The sequence below is a fragment of the Lutjanus erythropterus genome, chromosome 16, assembly GCF_056507025.1.
Source record: "Lutjanus erythropterus isolate fLutEry1 chromosome 16, fLutEry1.hap2, whole genome shotgun sequence".
In the NCBI taxonomy this organism is placed as follows: Eukaryota; Metazoa; Chordata; class Actinopteri; order Lutjaniformes; family Lutjanidae; genus Lutjanus; species Lutjanus erythropterus.
Window position 1 is genome coordinate 31,850,467 of NC_139332.1, and position 22,251 is coordinate 31,872,717.

At 40.4% G+C, this 22,251-nt stretch overlaps 1 protein-coding gene across 1 annotated transcript in view; it reads right to left on the minus strand.

Annotated features, from left to right (window-relative positions):
• Positions 1-727: 727 nt before the first annotated feature.
• atp1a3a (ATPase Na+/K+ transporting subunit alpha 3a) overlaps positions 728-22,251 on the minus strand; it is a 39,930-nt gene continuing 18,406 nt past the window's right edge. Inside the window, exons 4-24 of the mRNA XM_084739810.1 lie at positions 21,713-21,772; positions 21,178-21,381; positions 18,859-18,972; positions 17,260-17,394; positions 16,389-16,506; positions 14,467-14,555; positions 12,747-12,926; positions 10,134-10,332; positions 8,455-8,699; positions 8,164-8,356; positions 7,871-8,046; positions 7,331-7,467; positions 7,043-7,193; positions 6,742-6,910; positions 6,130-6,284; positions 5,502-5,625; positions 4,962-5,107; positions 4,338-4,468; positions 3,721-3,822; positions 3,256-3,347; positions 728-2,021 (exon numbers count right to left, since the gene is read on the minus strand). Coding sequence (XP_084595936.1) covers positions 1,993-2,021; positions 3,256-3,347; positions 3,721-3,822; positions 4,338-4,468; positions 4,962-5,107; positions 5,502-5,625; positions 6,130-6,284; positions 6,742-6,910; positions 7,043-7,193; positions 7,331-7,467; positions 7,871-8,046; positions 8,164-8,356; positions 8,455-8,699; positions 10,134-10,332; positions 12,747-12,926; positions 14,467-14,555; positions 16,389-16,506; positions 17,260-17,394; positions 18,859-18,972; positions 21,178-21,381; positions 21,713-21,772 — 2,949 coding nt within the window. The 3' untranslated portion in view covers positions 728-1,992. The remainder of the gene's footprint in view (positions 2,022-3,255; positions 3,348-3,720; positions 3,823-4,337; positions 4,469-4,961; positions 5,108-5,501; positions 5,626-6,129; positions 6,285-6,741; positions 6,911-7,042; positions 7,194-7,330; positions 7,468-7,870; positions 8,047-8,163; positions 8,357-8,454; positions 8,700-10,133; positions 10,333-12,746; positions 12,927-14,466; positions 14,556-16,388; positions 16,507-17,259; positions 17,395-18,858; positions 18,973-21,177; positions 21,382-21,712; positions 21,773-22,251) is intronic.

Genomic DNA, 22,251 nt, shown 5'->3' on the forward strand with positions numbered 1-22,251 from the left:
GGTGACGATGACAACTACGTACGTTATCCTCCAAAGATGGCGGCGGCACCTCAGAGTGTTCTACAGTTCCCATTCCCTGTTGCATGTTCTTGTTCAGAGGGAGTGGCCCTGTTTTCATGGATGTTCGCAGCACTTTCAGGGCTTCTCGTCCAAAGCTATAACATCTGACACATCTGCGTTAAAATGCCTAAAAACACCAGACATATGTGATATGATTTATTGAGTTGTGTACTTACATTATCCCAATAGTTTCCAATGTTTAAACATGGACAAATACATTATTTATTCAAAATATTACTGTGTTTGAACACTGGTGGAAACACTTGTGATAATGTAGTAATGTAGAAATACAACTCAACCAAATATCAGACGTCTAACATTTTTAGACATTTTAATGTGGAAATGTTTCATATTATAGCTTCAAAATTTTAGTCAAGAAGGAACTTTTTATCCCAAACTTTTATGCAAACATGGATGAAAACTCCTTAAAGTGGCTATAATCAATATATCTTAGAATGTCAGTTTTTTCACGTCACCAGTAAATATTTTCTGACATGTACAATATGTTTAGACTTTAAGAAGTGTCAATATTAATACCAGCCTAATTTACTTTAAGGCTCAAAAAACACATTTAAGTGTGCAGTATGTCTTTAATGTGTTAACATTCCCTTTGACATGGTGAAACTCTCAAGGTAGAAAACAGATGACTTGACACTACTGCCATAAATAAGAGTTGGTCACAGCATTTATTTCCATTTTCTGACAAAACTCCACACAAAAACAAACTCGAGACCAAGCTGAAAAAAGAGAGATCCTTCTCGTTTTATTTCATTTCTTCTTCTTTTCTTTTTGCTGCTGTTTTCGCATGTTAAGGTACAGTGCCTTATTCCATATTTCAACTGATTTAAATAATGAAATTGGAGAGAAATCTCTTTTTCCGAGGACACAGAAAGATTGTATTTTTTTTAACAGGGGTGAGGTTTGGTGGGGTTTGAGGGAGGGGGGAGGTTGCGGGCAGGGCGAGGGGGTGGGGGAGAATAAGAGGAGGCAGGTAGTGAAGGTGGGCGGAGGATTACGAGGACGGAGGGTTTTTGCACGGTGTTCACAAACAGACAGACAAACAGGGACAGATTGACAGGCAGGGTGAGGAGGAGGAGGAGGAGGAGGAGAGGGGGAGGCAGGTAAAAGGAGGAGTGTGAGAGGAAGAAGAGAGGAAGAGGAGGGAGAGACAGTGTGCTTTGTCATGTCTGAATGAAAACAAGCAGCTCTCAGACCCACTCCAAACTTAAAAAATAAAATAAAACATTAAACTTTTTTTTACGAACAGAACGGCAGTAGAAGATTGGCAGTGAGTAAATAGAAATACAAAGAGAGAAAAGGAGGGTAGAAGGGGGAGAGGTCGTAGTAGGTGAATGGTAGGAAATGGCAGTGATTGAAGAGCTGGATCCGGGCGGCTTTTCTCAAAAACAAACAAAAAACTGATGCCACCCCACACGCTCAAATCGCCAGTTCAAAGTCTAGACGGGAGCTGCCATGTTGTTCTGCTTGGCATCGTGATCGCAGTGGAACAGTCAGGTTTTTGTCTTTTAATTTTAATTTTATTGAGCACACATATGAAGAGTGGCTGCAGCTAACAGTGCAGTAATTAGCATCGGCACAACAGTGTTACTGGCAGACTAGTGCTGTAGAGACTTTGGATAGAAAAGAAGGGGACAGAGGGACAGAGAGAACGGGCAAGATTTACCACCATCCTCTCCTCCTCTGTCGTTGGTCCTCTCATCGTCTTGGCGTTTGATTTTTTTTTGTTTCTTTAGGGGATGAGGATGGCAGGATGGAGAGGAGAAGTAAACATTGTTTTCTTGTACAGTTTGAGGATGATGACAGGAGAGGAGGGATGAGGGGAAGGAGGGAAGAGAAAGAGAGGGAAAGATAGAGAAGGAGGGATGAGTTCAGGGGAGGACAGGGGTGAGAAGTAAATGATGTTTTGATAATTTAATAGTATGTCTCTTTTTCCACCCAGCCTGCAGAATAGAGAAGAGAAGAGAAACAAAGAGGGAAACAAGAAAAAAGAGAAAGAGAGGAGAGTTACCTCAAAAGATTTCATTCAGTCACTAACATTAGAGCAAACATTATTAAAAACTGGATGATATTATCCTGCACAGTGTCCTAAAAAAGATGTGACCTGATGAAGTGGATCTAAAAATATAAATGATTAATCTGTAATCTATGTTATGTATGACTGCTGCAATGTTATTCCACTACATCTTCCAACCTTTAAAGATTAATATTGGTATGTAATTAAAGTGAGTCTAACATTACTCAAATGTTAAGGGTGCTCTGATCAGGATTTTTGGGGCTGATCACCAATCACCAGTATGGACTGATACCGATCACAGGTTCTACATAAAGCCTTTTATTATTGTGTTGCGTCACTTATTCATTTAAAGCCACTACAAGGAGATTTTAACTGGTTATGAAACAGTCTCAGTTTAATAGTAATGATTCTCATTGTTCATTTTCCCAGACAAGGTTACAGTGAGTGGTACATTTCGCAGTTGAAAAAAAGCATAAGGAGATTTTTATTATGATGTTGGAAAAACTACTGCTTTTGTCCACGGGTGCCTCCAAAATCAACAAAATATGAAGGTTCCTTATAGGAGCTTTAGCTGTTCTTAATAACACTGTACATTAAGTATACAAAGTATAAAAGTAGGTGAAAAATATCACAGAGGTTGATTTTGTTGTCAAATCTGTCTATGTAGAAACGAATGGGACATTGTTAGAATTTTAGCACCTAATTATTAAAGATGCTGCAGTGAACAATAAAATAATGACAGGTGAAGGCCTCTGTGGCCATTTGAGTGTAGTTTATGAGGTGCACCTGAATGCATGAAGTCCTGTCCCTGTGTGGCAAACAGCCTTCAAAGATTTACTCAAATGACAAAACTACCCACATTTGACACTTCGTGGGTGTTAATTTTGGACCCTGCTGTTTCATCATCTGATCGGCTCTTCTGATCAGCCTTTATAGAAATCACTGATCAAACTATTTAGAAACTGGTCGATAATGAATGACTGATTGAGCAGAGCACTCTCAACAAAGAATACGTGTATACAGCAGTTTATTAGCAGCCTGATAAAACTTTTTTGCTTTAACTTGCTGTGTTTTCTTAGAAAAAAACTGAAACTACTGTGTGGATGAAACTACTACATGTACACAGTATGTGTGAGTATATGAGTATGTATGTGTTTTACCTCCTGGGTTTCGGCGAAGGATGAGTTTTCGGATCTCATCGTAAACAAAGATGAGGAAACTGTACGGGAACGCACAGAACCACCAACTGGGCCTGAGAGAGAACGGAGGGAATGATGGACAGTAAGAGCAGTGTTTGGGTCAAAACTGGCAGAAAATAATGACGAACACAGTACTCATCAAATATTCATTAACTCTATTAGAAGTAAACAGTATTTTGTTTATTACTGACTAATAAAGTTTGTGATCTTTGCTGCTGCGGGCCTGTTAAGCCCACTGAGACTTCACATATGATACTGAGCTATAAAAACAAACAAAGCACAAAGGGGACTGTAATGTGGAGTAAGTGTATTTTGATTTCAGGACAAAGTAATGGGATTTCATTGACACAATCATCCAGAATTCATTTACCCCTGAATTTAAACATGGAGGACTTCATATGATGGCACTGTGATGATGGTACTTACTTGAGTGGGTACATCCGTAGTGCCACGTCCATGCCCGGGCAGTAGGACAAGAAAGCAGCCAGAGCTGTTTCCTCAAACAGGCCAAAGATCAAAATCTTGTTCCTGTCAGACAATACATGCAGAAAGATGAGGGTTAATCACAGGACACACACGGTAGAGAGACGAGTGATAAAGGCAGACAAAGTAAGAGTCACAGATGTGATAATAGTGAAAAATGCTGACTAAAACATAATGAATGAGAGTAAATTAAACAACTCCCCCTGCCACTGAAAAAACCTCGGTATCTAGTGTGCTTTATGTGCTCAACTGCAGCAGTTACTTTTGGATCATAAGCAGCAGCACCAGTGTCTCTGGGTTTGTTTGTAAATGCTACCTGCAGAACAGAGTGACATCTAGTGGCAGGTGAGGGGAACTGCAACAATGGAAGCAATACCTCATCACCACCACATCTCATTTGTTTCCTCTTTTTTTCTTCTTTAAAATAAGTAAATATTAGCTTTCATTAGCAACATCATATATTTTCTACCTGTCTAACAAATAAAATCCCTACTGTGTTTCAGTCTCAGCTGAGGAAAATTATTCATATAAACACATTTCTGTATAATGTTTTGACTTACTTCATGCCCTGCTGGAACACAGAGTTACGTCTGGTCTTGCAGATGATGACATCTGCCCACTGCACCACCACGATACTGACGAAGAAGGCTGTGTGACAAGTAAACTCCACAATCTTACGCTGCTCGTAGGTCTGTATGGAGAAAGAGGAAGAAACAGAAAGAGAATGTATTAGTGGTGTCTTCTGTCATAAGTTTCTCTTTACATAAGTGGTTTTTATCACTAAGGTTTTCATATCATTCTGTAGCCTCTCAGTAGTATGTTTTAGTGTCAAAATGCTGTTTTCTCATGTCCCTCTAAAAAAGTTTCCCTACGTGACCTGTTGTATCTTTCTTTATGAGATTCAACCCCCTAGGTGGAGGGAGGTGAGGGGAGGGCATCATTGCTGTTACCTGTCATAATTTTATGCTAATGGATGAGTCGTCATTGGACAAACCCAGGAAAAAAAAATGCAGATTAAGTCACCCTTTAAATGAATCATGAATAAAATATTTTGGGAGCTTTGTATGAGTAACCTGGTATAATAACACAACACGCACGAGAGAAATGAGAAATCAGGTTATTAAAATATAGCTCCATTATATAAGTGAAGCAGGAGAACACTAAAATTGTCAGGTCATTCATACCCATTGCTGGCCGTAGCTGTCCTCCAGGTCGTTGGTGGAGCGATCGTCCCAGTTGAGCCGAATGCCGACGAGCTCAGACGGCAGAAAACCATTTTCAGCCATGATGACAAAATAGGCGAAGAAGCCGCCAAGAGCCTGGATCATACCTGCAGACACAGTTTAATCACGCACTGTTTGAAATGATCAGACAAAGTAAAATCCTACACAGCCATAATAATCACTTAATATTATGATGTGATGATATCCTTAGTCCTACCAACTAGACACCTACCACACAAACACCAGAGGTATATATCCCATATCCCACATCTCATATCCCACAGCTGCTTTATTCTATCATGGCAATTTTTCAGGTTCACCTATGCAATTTTCATAAACCCCATTTATATACAGTATACACAGAGTTTTGCAGGACCAGTGTAAGACAGAGTGCTACAAACAAAACACATTTAGTTCATGGAACAAATTTGGAGCGGAGTCCTGCACCGGGTCGGGAACCCGCAGGTACTGCATGTTGAAAAATGTAACAATAACACCTACCAATCTGTCCGTAGGCGATGCTGATTAACCTCTCGTTGACCAGTTTGTCCCTCAGTGGGTTCCTGGGCTGGCGCTTCATGATGTCACTCTCTGCTGCTTCATAGGCGAGAGAGATGGCTGGTACCTGACAGAGGAGGGAGAAACACAGAGGTTTTATTTCCTGATTTCATGTATCCGCAGCTGGCTTTGTATGCAGTGAAATAATCTGTTTCTGGGTATATTATGGTTTATTGTAAAATGCTCTGAATGCAAAGCATGAAAACTGGACTAGGCCTACACTGCCACCTAGTGTTCGTTTTGTGTACATACTTTTTCTACTTCCAATCATGTTTTGCTATTCATACAGCATAAGTGAGCATTCTCAGCTGACTGAACATCTGTGTGTGTTTGCCTGACATTACTGTAAATATTTTACCACCTGGGTACCTGTCTGACATGAATTTATACAGTTCATATGTTGTGTACAGCTGAGCATGTTTAAAGATCAAGTATGTAAAAGAGGTGAACGTGTTGGGCCACCTGTGAGTGGATTCACACGCTGGCTTCTGCATTTTTATCGCCTGACCGGACATAAACACATTAGAGCTGCAATCACACCACAGTGTGTTTGTACGTTTGTGTCCCTCACCATGTCTGTTCCCAGGTCGATGCAGAGGATGGTGATGGTTCCCAGAGGCAGTGGGATGTTGACCAGGATGAAGAACAGGAAGGGGGTGATCTCTGGGATGTTGCTGGTCAGAGTGTACGCGATGGACTTTTTCAAGTTGTCAAAGATCAGACGGCCTGTAAGGATTGAGGTGGAGTTTAAATAAATAAATGCCTCAGTGAGCAGGGAAGCATCAGACTGGCACATATGCATACTTCACAAAGTGTGTTTGGATTATGGTTTGGACAAGTTTCTATGAGTTAATTTCATGTTTTACAGACAATCATCATCACTGTCATTCTGTTTTCTGCAAATAACCAACCTGTTAATAGACAACTGTTGGTCTAAGCTAGGCTGAAATGTAGTCAGATGACAGTCTGAAGCTGCTACACTGTCACATTATGACTGAACTCTAGCAACTTCACACTCAAGCTAACATCAGCTATTTATCAGTAGTAACTGTCACCAGCATCGTTTACCCCTTTACACTTATTCATGAATCTTATGTGTGACTTCAACTTGAGCCCTCTGACCATTCTTTCAGCCTTTCTCTCTTCACAGCCCTCACTTTGTTTTCTTTTGTTTATCTCTCACCTTCCTCTACTCCAGTGACGATGGAGGCAAAGTTGTCATCCAGTAGGATCATGTCAGCGGCCTGTTTGGACACGTCTGAGCCAGAGATTCCCATGGCAACACCGATATCAGCCTTCTTCAGGGCGGGAGAGTCATTCACACCATCACCTGTCACAGCCACGATGGCTCCCTGAGGACACATAGTTTTGGGTTTTCATTCCCAATAAAACCAACTTACTTTTTGCACTTTTTTGGAGGTACATCTGTATCTTCAGCTGTGTCCATACGTTTATGATTGTGTGTGCATGTACAGTAAATGTACCTGTCTCTGGCAGCCTTCTACAATGATGAGTTTCTGCTGTGGGGAGGTTCTGGCAAAGACGATCTCTGTGTGGTTCCTCAAAATATCATCCATCTGGTCCTGAGTGAGGTCTTTCAGATCTGTGCCGTGGATCACACAGGCCTTGGCATCCCTACACAACAAAGATACAGAGAAACACTCTTGTACACCTCTGTATAACAAATTATAAAAGTTACTGTCATATAAAAAAAAAGCGAGCATATACCACTTCTACCCTGCAGTGGTGGGACTACACATTTTCTGTCTCACCTGGGGTTGACTTGGCTGACGGGGATGTTGAGGCGTGCAGCGATGTCTTCCACTGTCTCGTTGCCCTCGGAGATGATGCCCACACCCTTAGCAATGGCCTTGGCTGTGATTGGGTGGTCACCAGTCACCATAATAACCTGAAATATTAGAAGGAAGATGATGAGGAAGTTAGAGGAGAAAAGGCCAACAGTCAGGCTGCAACCACTGACATAAATTAAGATGGATGCTGGAGCTGGAGTGCTGAAGCCAAAATATTGTGGATATGAATGCTGCCATCTTGTGCTGGTGACATCATTTGGAGCCACTTTTGAGTTCCTGCTCACCCAATCGCGAGCAGAGTTTTTTATAGTTTCAAATGACTAATTAAAACCTTAGAAATGTTAAAAGAGGAATGAAGTATATTAAAAGAGAAGAAGAAAACATTTCATTCTGAAAATTCTCTAAAAATCTGCATGACAGTCACACACAGCCTTCACATTCAGGTGGGTTCTGTGTTAGTTCTTTCCTGTTCTTTAAATGCCAGCTTTGAAAGGTACCCACCTTGATGCCAGCAGAGCGGCATTTGCCCACGGCATCAGGCACGGCAGCGCGGGGAGGGTCAATCATGGACATGAGGCCTACAAAGCAAAGGTTGTCTGTCTGGAAGTTGACGTCATCTGTGTCGAAGGCGAAACCTTTGGGATATTTGTCCTCTGGCAGGAACAGGTGGCAGAAACCTGCAGGAATCAGTGACGAAGGAGAACAAATGAGTTGTACAAACAGATAAACTACTAATTTCAGATCATGACCTTTTGGTGATTTACCACTGTTTTCCTATCTTTTTTCATTCTTACCCAGCACTCTCTCTCCCAGTCCTCCCAGTTCCAGATACGCGTTCTGGAAAGCCTCTTTCATCTCCTCGTCCATGGGCTGCTCCTTGCCCTGCACCATGATGGTGGAGCAGCGGTCGAGGATCCTCTCTGGAGCTCCCTTCATCACCAGCAGGTAGCGGTTGTCATTTTCATCTTCCATTTCGTGAATTGAGAGCTGATGGGAACATATTTAAGTGTTAGTATTAAAACCCAGTGAAGAAGTCTTTGTGGATCATTATTTGTTAGTTGCATGTGTAAACAGAGGGGACAAACCTGGTACTTGTTGGTGGAGTTGAAGGGGATCTCAGCCACCTTCTTGTTCTTGTCCCTCATGGCTTTGACGGAGCCACAGGACAGCTCGATACACTTCAGCAGGGCAGACTCAGAGGCGTCGCCGGCGACCTCACGCTTCAGGATGGGCAAAGATTCCTGTCCAGCTTTGAACACAGCACGGTTGCACAGAGCAGCGACGCGGGCCAAAGACACCCATGTGGTGGAGCTTTTGTCGAAGGAAGAGCCTGGAGAATGATCAAAGAACATATTTATTACCATGTGTCTCTATCACCTGTCGCATTCAGCAGCCACCACCTTGTCCCATCTCAACTACACCCACAGACCCTGCTGTGTGCCCTAATTTATATTTTCTGTTCTAGACACGCTCAAGATGCAGACAAGGAGTAAACTTATATCCAAACCTGAAAACATTTCTTCAACTTTTCTAGATTATGACTTACCATCAACAACTAATGTTACTTAACATGAATTGTAACAAAACGTAGCTCCACTCATTAACCTTGTTTTGAGCAGTAACAGGCAGCCTCAGACTGAGTTTAGCAGAGGAAGCTCATCAACATGCAAAGACCAATGACAGGTTTCTACTAAACATACATTTTATTAGGGGTGGGGGAAATAATTGATTCTTAGATGCATCACAATTCCCTCTTGAAAGAATATGAATTGATGCAGAAAAATTGAGTATCTGAAATTTAAAGCCAAATTCTTCCCATTATACCCCATTATAAGACAGCCTGTATGTTCCTTATTCCTAAACCAACATCAGGACTCAACAATAAGGATTGCCTGCTTGCCCAAGGCAGGCAAAATACCATGTCAGGCGAGTAAATCTGGCAACTCACTTATCTAACAGGTGAAATGGTAAAAAAAGAAATAATAAACAATTAAAGTATTTGGATACTCAATTAATCAGCCTCTCAAACATGGAGACATCCTGCTTCCTTTGTTTATTATCGTATTAAACTGAACATCTTTGGAATGACATGTGTGTCATCTTTGCCTTCTAAACTACACTACTTGTTGAGTTTTGGTGAGGATTGCTGAGTGTGAGAAACTACAGATGGATACAATCCAACCAGCACCACCTAGTTTCAAAGATTCTTTTTCTCGTTCTTCTTCTTATTATTATTTTAAAAAAAGATCAGACTTATAAATAAATGAATGAATTAAAGTATACTTATGAATGGGAACATGTAATGTATTTTTAATGAAGTTGTTATATGAACACACAAAGTGCTAAATATAAAGACATAGAAAAAATAATAATTCATCACTGCAACCCCTCCCCCACTGTTTTCCCTCTGGTCTGTCTTGTTTGTGTTACAGTCATGTCCTTGTATTGTCATCATTCTTGTGTGTCTGTGTATTATGGAGAATGCATAATAAACTACATGAAAAAAAGATTGAGAGTGATGCATCATAATCACATCATAACCCTTTGAATCAGAAATTGAATCAAAGGGTGCCAAGAGATTCCCACCCCAAAATTTTAGGAACATTTGGCCCTGGGCAGACGCTCATTATAGTAGCATTAGTTACTGGTCGGCATGCAAAGAGAAACTCATACTCATAGGTCAAGCTAATATTTTGTAGGAAAACACAGTTTTAAGGCACTGTTTCAAGATTTAAGGAAAATAGGAGAAACAGTAAAATCTGACCAGACTGGTCTTCGGTGGTGTCGGCCTCGTGGATCTGGTTGTCGAACCACATGTGGGCCACAGTCATCCTGTTCTGGGTCAGCGTGCCCGTCTTGTCGGAGCAGATGGTGGAGGTGGAGCCCAGTGTTTCCACAGCCTCCAGGTTCTTCACCAGGCAGTTCTTGCGAGCCATGCGCTTAGCAGTCAATGTCAGACACACCTGAGAGCGGAGAGAGAGAAAAGACAAAAACAAAGAGGAAAACAGAAGAATGACAGAGGAGAGACGGGAGGAAAGGAGTCGTTGATGACAGAATACGACGAAAGGAGAGAGGAAAAACAAAAAACCAAAGGAGAAAGAGAAAAAAGAATTAGTATCTACTGTATGTGGTAAACTAATAGCACAGTTGAACGTCTCCAGGTGCTAAACTAACTTTGAACAGAGACATCGCTGTCATACTTTACCTGAAATAATTAACCAAATGGCCCTGACACCTGGAAACGTTCATCCTGCTCCCCAGAATGTTTCTCTATAGCACAATGCACTAAAATCAATACTTCAAAAAATAAAAACACAGCCCAAACAGCAATGCAGAGAGAATAATGAGGCACGAACGAGTGAAGCAGTGAAGCAGAGCAGCGGTGCATTATGTCATCATGCCAAGTACGGCAAGACCCATGGGCCAAACAGAACTAGCCAAGGCCAAGCAGAGGAGGCCGAATTCAGTCATTATTAGCCTAATATCATTACATTAGCTAGCCGTTGTCATTGCAGACAGCACCGCGACTGGCCTGGAAAAGAGAGAGAGACATACAAAGAGGGATGATGGGAGAGAGAGGAAGAGACACACAAACACATATGGGGCTGCTGTGGGAAGAGAAGAGAGAGATGGAAAGAGAGAAGATATACAAACAGAGACAATACACCACCTTCACCACAGAAACAGATACTGACACAGAGAGAAATACAAAGATACACACAGAGAAGCACAAAGACATATAGCAACACCACAGCACACTGAAAAAAAAAACACAAGCACAGAGATACAGGAAGCAGAAACACAATCAAAAACAGCAGACGTGACGGGACATCATCAGCGAAAACACCGTACACATGATCAGACATGGGTGAAACCACAAACTGATCAGGAAAGCTGATTGGTGACAGTTACTGCTAGGACTATGTGTAGTGTATTCTGTAAGGTGAGATGATGCACTCATCTCCCGATTTGATGGGTGTCAATTTCGTTGTGTATTGACCATGGGAAAAAGCTGAAAACAATAAAAAATATAAATGTGTTAACCTCTCTTGTCACACAACCTGTCCACCAAGTGGTGGCTGTATGAGTTTTGACCCTTCGAGGTTGTTGTAACTGGTCAGTGTGGAGTTTAGGAGTCAACAGTTATTAGTTTGTTTCCACAGATCAGTGGAAATATATGTCTGAAAGTATGAGCACACATATTGTGTTAAGATAAGATTACCATAATGCTGATTTTCATTAGAACATAAACAGAAATTCCCATTATGTGTTAGCATCAAGCTAACAGACAGAGAACTAGATAGTTGACTCAGCAATAAAAAATGATACCAGAATCATAATAAAAAGACTCATGATACCTAAAAGAATCATTTTTTCTCCTACTCCTAATATTCAGTAGGGTTGGGTGATTGATATCAGCTGTTGGTGATTGGCTGAATCCATTGCCAGAAGTTTTTTGGGTAAGTTTTTGTCGTTTTATTTTGTTAATTTAATGCTCTGCCTCAGGAATGACTGACAGCCGCTGCTCAGCAACAGACTCGAGCTGAACTGAGCTGAATAATGAGTGTGAGAAAAACAGCCTCTTGAGCCAGAATATTTTCACAACTAACTCTGTGAATTAAGGATTCATTTCAAACAAATCAAAGTTAGTGATTTTTGGAACAATGGACAGACTAACTGTGATGGTTTTGTGAGTTTGAACTTTCTTTGGTTTCTGTCAAGTTAGAATGCAGTACGTTTTACAACTAGTTAACAAAGCTCATCTTGGTTCGACAAGAGATAAAAACTTGAATTCAGAAGGTGTAGGTATGGGTATGTTTCAAATATTTTTGACATTGGAATCTACAACAGAGTGTGGCTTATGTATGGGCTAAAACAAACCATAATTACTGTCTCGTTTCAACAGTTATGATGGAAATGGTCCCTCTCGTGGTAATGCCTCAAGAAATTTTTTAGCTGTTACTGTTTTGGCAGGACATCATTATGAGATAAGAATGTTTTCTGTAGCTTCTTAGATTTTTTGAATATATTTCATATCTGTTTGACCCAAGTCTGTGCAAAACATTGAGGAGAAAACAAAACACACAAAGACTGTAGGGAGAAACACAACAAAAACAGTTCGAAATGAAGAAATCACACAACTGGACAACACTGTAAACACACACACACACACACACACACACACACACACACACACAGGAGAAATACTAACATCCCTGTACCTCTCACATATTAAAGAACACAAAACAAACCTACCTTTCCCCCAGCTACATCTCTCACAGCCCCCCCCCCCCCCCCCCCCCCACACACACACACACCTACACACACACACACACACACACACACACACCAGTGTCTCATTCCTCTGCCTACTCACAGTGACGGTGGCCAGCAGTCCCTCAGGCACATTGGCGACAATGATACCAATGAGGAAGATGACGGCCTCCAGCCAGGTGTAACCCAGGATGAGGGACAGGATGAAGAAGGTCACGCCGAGGAAAACAGCCACACCTGTGATGATGTGGATGAAGTGCTCGATCTCCTTAGCAATGGGAGTCTGAAGAGGAGAAGAGGAAGACGACAATGTTTGGATTGATTCGAGAAGATGATGTTTTCACTGGAATGCCAGCAGGTATTTTGTAACTAGGACGCCAAAACTCTTCACTGAAGCACCTGCAGATGAAATCACTTTGGTTTGGCAGCTCTAACAGGTCAGCTGACCCTGAACAGAGTTCCTTCACATTTTCCATTTAAATATTCCATACTTTTCCAGACTTCTTGGCAGATTTTTTTAGACCGTATTTCATGTTTGAGCAGCACAGCTAGATGTTATGTAAATAAATTATGTTTAAACACAATTGTTAACATGTATGTTACATTCTGACTATGTATGCTAGTATTTTGCCAAATAATTGCCAGAAGTTTGCAGTGAGCTTCTGTAGCTCCAACAAATTTGTACTGACATTTGGAATCCTGGCCATCCCTCAGAAACTGACCACTGTGACTGTTCAGTCCACTGAACACACAGAAAGTTGGACGATGTTCCACTGTCAAACATCTCTTCCCAAAGAAGATGTAAACTAACTGGTGCTACCTGTAGCTGTGTTTCCTTTAACATATTGCATAAATAATATCATATATATAATAATAACATATATTATTTTGTCTGTGGTGGCTGACTGCTCCTGATCCAATTGATTCTTAGAAATTCAGAATTTTAAAATTTTAGATAACAAAATGGGGCTAATAGTCTGGAAACACAAATATTTTTCCTTACTTCTTTTTTCCACACTTATCCAGACATAAAAGTGACTAAAATCAAGTTCCAGGCTTTTCCACACTGCATAGGAACCCTGCCTCAATACTTATTAAATGCAATAAACTTTGCCCAAATAAGATCTTAAGATACAGAAACTATTTTACATTCTTTCATTACATCATACCACTGTAACAACCTTTTTACATGTCTAAATAGAAGAACTGTAGACGAGCTACAGAGTGTACAGAACTCAGCTGCCATGCACTAACTTGCCTGGCTCCTTCTTATATCTTATCTTTTATCCCTGTATGAGCCTGCTTCTACTTTGGGGTCCTCTGTAAGGGCCCTTTTCTCCATTTCAGACTCTCAGCTGAAGACTAAGGTGGACAAAGCATTTGCAATAAAAGCCCAGCCTGAGGAAATACAGCAGGCTGACATGGTGACTTCTTTTAAATCTAAGCTTAACGTGTCACCACCTTCCCTAATTTCATCTGATTCTAGTTTTTATTCTACTTGCCAGCCTTAATTTGATTTATGTGGTTTGGTTAGTACTTTAATACTTTTACTGTGTTTTTATGTTATGTTTTATGTGTTCTTGGCTTGTTATGTGAAGGATTTTGTAAGTGCTATACAAATAAATACAATATTATTATATAAACTTCTTAGATGAGCTGTTACCTTTACATTAACAATGAATATATGTATTAAAAACTGAATAACTGATAAACTGCATAAAATTGCATGTTTTTAGCCAGCAGCCTCCATTATATAGCCGGTAAATGACACACTGTCAGATAATGAATATGAATGAATGAATGAATAATAATGACCATGGTACCTTGCCAGTCTCCAGGCCTGAGGTGAGAGTGGCGATGCGGCCCATCACTGTACGATCACCGGTGCACACGACGATGCCACGTGCTGTTCCTGAAGAAAGAGAGGAGAGGGAGCAGGTTTCTTTATCAGATCCAGTTATCTGAAGCATCGAGAAGATTAACTCAAGTCCAACAACAGCTCCTCTCTTACCGCTTTGTCACATCAAAGAAATAACAATGATTCCTGCCTCCAATATGTGATTTAATCAGTACATTACGTCTGAAAAGAATATGATATGTTTTAAAAGGCAGACTCACACAATTTAATATGACTTGACAACCCCACTTATTTCACCTTGCACATAGAAGTTTCTGAGTTATAATCAGTAATACATTTTTACACACATACACAAATACATGAGTGAGAAAAAGGTTTGGGCAGAAAATTTCTCCTTTACGTTTTGATAAAAATATTTTAATTTTGATACTGTCCCCGTCTCAAAATACAATCCTTATACCGTTTGTTTTACATCTATTAGTACTTTAATATAATTTTAAAATTCTTTCTTATATATACTGTATGTATAATTTTCTTTGACTCAATAAAACACCAACATCATCAATTCCAGAAAAGCTTAAGAATAAGGAAACATGTGAGATAGACATGTCAGTAAGAAAACGTGTAGACAGTGAGGATGCTTGGAAACTTAGTGCAGGACTCAATGCAATGTAACAACATGAACACAGGAGGGCGCCATACATTATTCTTTACCTCTACCATGATGAAGAGCATAGTGTGAGCTGCAGCAGCTTAAATGTTAGACTTTTTAAGACTTTTCAGTTAAAACATTTATATAAATTTCATGCCAATAAAACTAGAATCATCAATGTAAAAATACAGACATACTCTTCTGAGTAAATACATATTGTCAATTCAAAATGATAAAAAGGCAAAATGACAGTAAATGGTTAAAGAACATGTGTCCCAATACTTTAATTATTTATTATATATTTGTTCTCAATTATATTAATCACTACAATAGTCCTACAGTTGGGGTCTGAAGTGAGTCTATATCAAGGTGGAATGCTAATTTTTATGCTGAAATTCATTTAGACCCCTGGATCATTGTGATTCACTGTAAATACCATCTGTAAAATTCTGTCTAATTTAGCCAACAGACAGTCTGTTGTGATAAAGAATCTAGTCAGCTTCCTTGTGTAGATTGGACTTGTTGTTTGTCTGACTTTTTACAGCTCGCCTTTTGCCCAAATATTGGTGCAGTTGGACAATTATTTAACCATCAATGTTTCCTACACATTGCTTAGATGCTACAGTGGTTGTCAGGGGACAAAGTTTGCAGACATGAAAAACAAAAACCTCAAAGACTACAACAGGATAACAGAGGCATTTGAATTTAACTCTTGCTCATGCTTACAGTATTCAATATATAAACCTCAAACAGAATTTAAGATATCAATACTTTTACTTTTTTTTCTTCTTTTTTACTTTTTTAAAGACCTGTAGCCACCCTGAGTTGCAGGGCCCATCAGAAATATGACGAACTGAGCTGGAATAGAACGTGTATGAGGTTAAATGAGGTCATATTTCCAGTCACAGCTCCCTGATGACCAGTGATGTCATTAACCACTTCTTCGTCAGACCAAACACTTTGACCGTGGCCTACAGCGAGAGCTAATGTGTCATCTTTGTTTGCAGGACTATCTGAGCACTGAACTGGAACAATACAAACATACATGTGCAACCATATGAACACACACACACACACACACACACACACACACACACACACACACACACACACACACACACACACACACACACACACACAGAAATGTATTTAAAAGAGTGACTGACAGCGTGTGATTTGTGATGAATCTGATGGTTGAAAATTTTGGTTTTGGACAGAGGTGATGCTGATCTTACCCTCGACACAGTTGGTGGAGAAGAAGGCGATGTTGCGGGTTTCCAGCGGGTTGTCATGGGTACAGTCAGGTGACCTGGTCTGGGGCTCTGATTCACCAGTCAGGGATGAGTTGTCCACCTGGACATGAAACCATTTGGTAAGTGAGAAAGGAGATAAAGGAGTGAGTAACTGGTTGAGTGCATTTACGATAAGGCAAAAAGCCACACAGAGAGACAGACTGTGTGTCTTTTCTCTGTTTTTATCATCTTTGTTCAGGCTTGCTGTGCCTCTAATGACTGTTTGTGTTGCTGTGGGGAGGTTTTAATGAAGACATTACATTTCCTAAAAATGTAACTCCTGAGACAACATTCTGAGACTCATTTGAGGACCTGCAGGACCATTGAAAATCTTTGTGAATTTAGTATGAAGACAAATAATCTGTTTGTCCATAGCACCATTTAGGGAAATCGGAACTTGGAAAGCCATTTAGAAAACAATTTTGAATTATGCCTTATTGTCATATTGTGAAGATGCTGCATGTTTTAGTTAGAGTTCCCTTGAAGACATCACCCATATGCCAGAATCTGGCCAAACAATGATAATAAGGTCATTTTGTAGATATTCTCAGGAATTCTAAATAGTTTTTTTCCTAGAAATCAAAAACTGTTGCCGACTCATCTTGCACTTATGGTTATGCCACTGACACTGAATGAGCTGAGAGGTACTGTGCTCATTTGTAGCAAGTTAAAATATATGACTAACTACAAATGCTTTCTATGGCAGCTGAAAATGTGACACTCTAGAGATGCTTTACTACAGTGCAGCTCTACAGCAGGTGTTGGTTTCTCCTTTGGTTTGTATACAAGTGTATCTGCTGCGCCTGAAGCCCACCTTGCAGCCGTGGGAGGAGATGATGCGGAGGTCAGCGGGGATCCTGTCTCCTCCTTTCACCTCCACCAGGTCTCCTGCCACCACCTGCTCAGCATTGATCTGCATCTTCTCTCCCTCACGGATCACCAGGGCTTGCTGGGAATAGAGAGAAAGAGAAAGATGTGTAACATTTTGTAAATAAACTATTTAGAGAGAGGTCAGAGAAAAGGTGAAACAGCATATCACTGTAAAAATGGAAGCAACTGAAAGGTCCACCACAGACTGAAGAAAAAAGGAAATAGTGTGAAAGCTGTATCAGCGTGATACTGCATCATGCAGCTTCATAAAAATAGAATTTTCCACATAATAAACACCTGCTTTATTTGCAAGCCAATGTAATTCGCTCATTATGAGCCTACTTGTTTCTGTCATATAACCTGACCACCTTTTTGTTGAGCATTATGACTTAAATCACAGAAGAACAGTAAAGAATTTCATCTTTCCAAATATGCATTTACACACTTCATTTTGTTTCTCTTTAGTGTTTCCCCCACCTCTAATACTTGCAAGCATTTACTAAGGAATTACTATAATCCACCTAAAAGCATAAGCTCTTGGAAGAAGACAATCAAACATATATTGTTTTTTGACCTACCTGTAGTGTTATTAATCCTTCTACACAGATTTGGTGTGAGTTGCAGAGACCTAGATGGTACTCAGCTTGTGATGCTCAAAGCACCACAAATACATTCACATATATTCACATAAATTTTGTACATTTTCCTTTACAGATGGTTGAAAATGCTAACAACTGGTTAATCATTAATTGTTAATAAGATACAAAATGCATTTTTTCCCAATTTTCCTTGGTTTTGTTTTTATTCATTTCAAATTAAGTTTCCTTATTCAACAAATGCCTCCACCAGACAGAACATCAAACTAGGCGCAATTACTTTCTTTCTTATACTATCGATTATTGATTTATTCATCTTTAATCAGCTATATTATTAAACGTGATTTATTTGTGATTAATCATTAACATCCCTACTCAACAGCTGTGTCTCTTTCCAGAAATCATGACTCAAGTGACTCCAGATAATCCACAGACCTTGTTGTAAGCAGTTTCATATATGTATTATTTTCTTTCTACCAAACTACACCCTCAAACTCTATCACTGCTCAGGGGGAAGCATACATCTACGCATGAATAAGAAGCTTGTGCTAATGACAACGTGGCATGTAAACACTGATGCAGCCCTCCTCAGCTGACCTGTAACCTCTGTTCCATGAGAAGATGCACATTTCCTGCTGCACAGTGGTAATGGTGTAGTTTGATAGAAAGATATGGTCTGTGGAGTAACTTGAGTGAACAGGGCCATGATTTCTGTAAGGAGACATTGCTGTTTTTCAGCTGTTTTTGAGCGCCATTCTAGGTCCGTAGAAAAGACTGATTATCTCCAAAACTCAGTAACTCGCACCGAAACAATCTAGAAGGCCCTACAAGCCAGAGGAAAAATATGTATTTTTGATTCTGGGGTGAATTGTCCCTTTAAACTCCCACAGCTCCAAGTGGCCATTTTTGTAAATACCCTTTTGGCAAAAATTATTAGAGTGTAGTACCTGAGGGACCATGTTCTTAAAGGACTCCATGATCTTGGAGCTCTTGGCCTCCTGGAAGTAGGAGAAGCAGCCGGTGATGATGACAACAGCTGACAGCACGATACCCAGATACAACTGCAGAGAAAGAGAAGAAAGAAATAAAGGTGAGACTTTCATACCTTTATCTAAAAATGTATCATAAAGGAAAAGAAAAAATAGATCAACAGAGAGACAGACAGAGCGACTAACTTGAAAAATCACCAGTAAGACATTCTGACAGCAAACACAGGAGGGGGCAAGAGGGAAAGAAGCTATTTCAGGAAGTTGAGGTTTCTGTGAAGTTTGAATTCTAGAAATAACACAAATGGTCTTGAAGCTTTTCATTTAATTTTTTCATTCTGTAGCTGATAGCAGCACATCCTCAGATTTGGTCACTTGAAGGCTTTTTACTTCTGAGGTTGTGTTAGACTTTTTCATTGTTTATCATTTTGATGGACAGGATGGTAAAAATTCTGGCATAATCTATTTTTATCCATCATTTTCATTTTATTTTTTTAATGATAACCAGACAAAGCCTGTTAAATAGCAGGATATGGGAAGAAAAGATGAACAGAGACACAGATATTGTGGTCACTTGTGGTCAACAGTGGCAGTCTGCTGACAACACAAAGCGCTGCCGCAGGCTTATAAGTGTAATTTTAGCCACTTTCTTTTCCTTCATCCTCCACTGCATCGATCCCTTACCTCATTTATCAACCACATTATAATTACTGAGCTCAGTGTTGCGACTTTCTCACTAGATTTAGCAACTTTTCAGTCCCTCTTAGTGCTTTTATTTCTAAAAAGCAACAAGCTACAAAAGTCCCTTTTAAATTTGACAATGGGAAAGGGTAGATATGGCAGTCATTCCCGGATATGTTTTGGCTACAGCTCTGAAAACTTGACATCCGGGTGGACATGCTATTTTCACTCCTTTCTGGCAGACAATGAAGGCTTGTCAACCTTGGAGGTAACTGACTCGTTTGCTCCTTTTCTATACACATGTGCTGCTTGACTTGACCTGCTTTGTCTCTGTGCAGCAGCCCAGTGGGGTGGACTTTGCACCCATTTGAAAGTGTCTATTTAACTGAAACACACTTGTCTTTAGCCAAGTGACTGAACTATGGATAAAAATTTTATTTTCTGTAAATTTATATATAATAATCAAATATATTATATTGCCATTTATTCCTATGGCTGCTGCTCAGAGTAATGCAGTCCATGGCTTTTTCAACCAACAACACCAGGGTCTCTCTCTCCTCTTGAAATGCGCCCCAGCGGTCATGGGTGGTGTGTGAGCCAGGCAGATTTAAGTTTCTCCATGTGTATGGAGTTTGTTTGATCTTCTCCCTCCTTTTGTGCTTTTTTCAATTAAAATAAATGATGCCCCCATAGTGAGTCATTATATGGCTAAAGATTTCTTTATCTTTTATATGGCCAAAGGTGATCTCTTCCTTGCTGCAACTGACACCACCACTCATTATGGTAGATCACGCTCAGTGTTTTCTGTCAAACTGACAAATGCCCCTCAGATTTTTCTGTCATTGTTAAATAAATACAGACCAACAATATTGAGTTAACATGACCCTCTGGTCTACTCTGTTAGCAGTTTATAGCTATGTTAGTCTGTCTATTGTCCCATGTTTTAATGGGTCCCAATAACAAGGTCTTTTAAATAATCTTTGCATACAGCACTCCCATCTCTCTCCTGTACTATCTGACCAAACTGTAAGCGGTTGTAAGAGTGTGAGTTTATATTTTGGGTGTGTGATAGAGTCTTGGTCACTCATGCTGACTTGTCGCTGTGGTCGTTTCACCCTGAGTCCTCTCCTGTGGTCTGAGCCAAGTACTTTGTCCTCTCATGCTGTGTGTGTCATAGCTGTTTAGCCTCAGTCCCTGACTCTACGCTGCGCTTTGACCCAGCATGAAACAGAACTGACCCACGAAAACATCCTTCTCTTTGCCCTACCATTACCAATGCCAAGAGTCACAGGCTCCCTGTGGCGGGACCAAAATGGATGTTAACATGATGGTGTCTGTCACACTAAAGATGGGTCGGCTGGCATGATGCAGACAAACAGCTGACACATCCTTTATCACTGATACAGCCACATCCCTGAGGAGTAGTGACTCAGCAAATAGCTTTTTGAGTGATGTGCTGGCCGACAGGGAGCATACAAACACTAGCAGCTACTCTTCGCTCTGTGCTTTACCCCCTCCGGTTGTTTATGCCATCTGGCTTCTTGCAGGTGCTACACAAACAGTGGCAGACTAAGACTTCATCATCAACTCTCCACTTACATTGTCCCCAGCGGGTTCGTCCTCCGTGGCAGCCTGGATGGCATAGGCCAAGAAGCAAAGGATGGCACCGATCCACAGCAGGATGGAGAAGCCACCAAACAGCTGGCGACAGAACTTGACCCACTCTGGGGTGGTGGGGGGTGGAGTCAGGGCATTGGGGCCATCCCTGGCCAGGTACTCTGCTGCCTTGGCATTGGTCAAACCCTGAGAGGGGCAGAGGGAAGGCAGACAAAAGATGGAAGATAAATTAAAGGAGAGATGGATGAGCAGAGGCAGTGAAGAAGTGAGAAATGAAGCAGGAAAAGAAGGACAGAGGAGAAAATTAGGACAGAAGAAAAAGGTAGAAACAGGGGAGAAAGAGAGACCGTCTAAATAAATCTAAACAGTAAAGATGTATAGGTGCAGTGACTGGGATATTTGTGTAAACTGAATATTAGTTGAATCATCAACACTGTGTTAATCTGGACCGAGACAACCACATTAAGTAGAAGTAATGGTGGAAAAGTGGTATTTCTGATTTAAGTGATCAACTTACCTGGACGATATCAGTGCTGTATTTCCGGCAAACTTCCTCAACAGACATTTTGTGTTCCATCTACAAAGAATGAAAAAAGCATGTAAACTTAAACAACAGCCTTTTATCATATCAAATAAAAATTATGTTCAAGACAAAGTAGGCATAAACTTAAATGACTGATATGTTTTTTTCAGAGCTAATAACAGTTATTAGCAATCAAGGAAACAGGTAACAGACAGTGCTTGGCATTAACACATGCCCTGTTTGCCCAGGCAGTGTAATGCCTCATGTAGTCATCTAATTGAGTGAGTGAAAAATGAATGCTATGATGCTATGCAGCTCTGATCCCAAACACACTGCACAGTGGAATAACAAGCGAGCAACCTCTTGTTTTGGTTACAACGTTCCTTGAGCCACCTAAAACTGGCCAGTGTTTCCGTTACATAACAATACATTTGCTGCTGTTTCAGAATTTTCTGAAATGTCACAAAGTCGCAATTACAGGATTGTGCGGAGCTGTCCACTCCACTGAGCTCAAAGCTAGCAAGTTAGCAGAA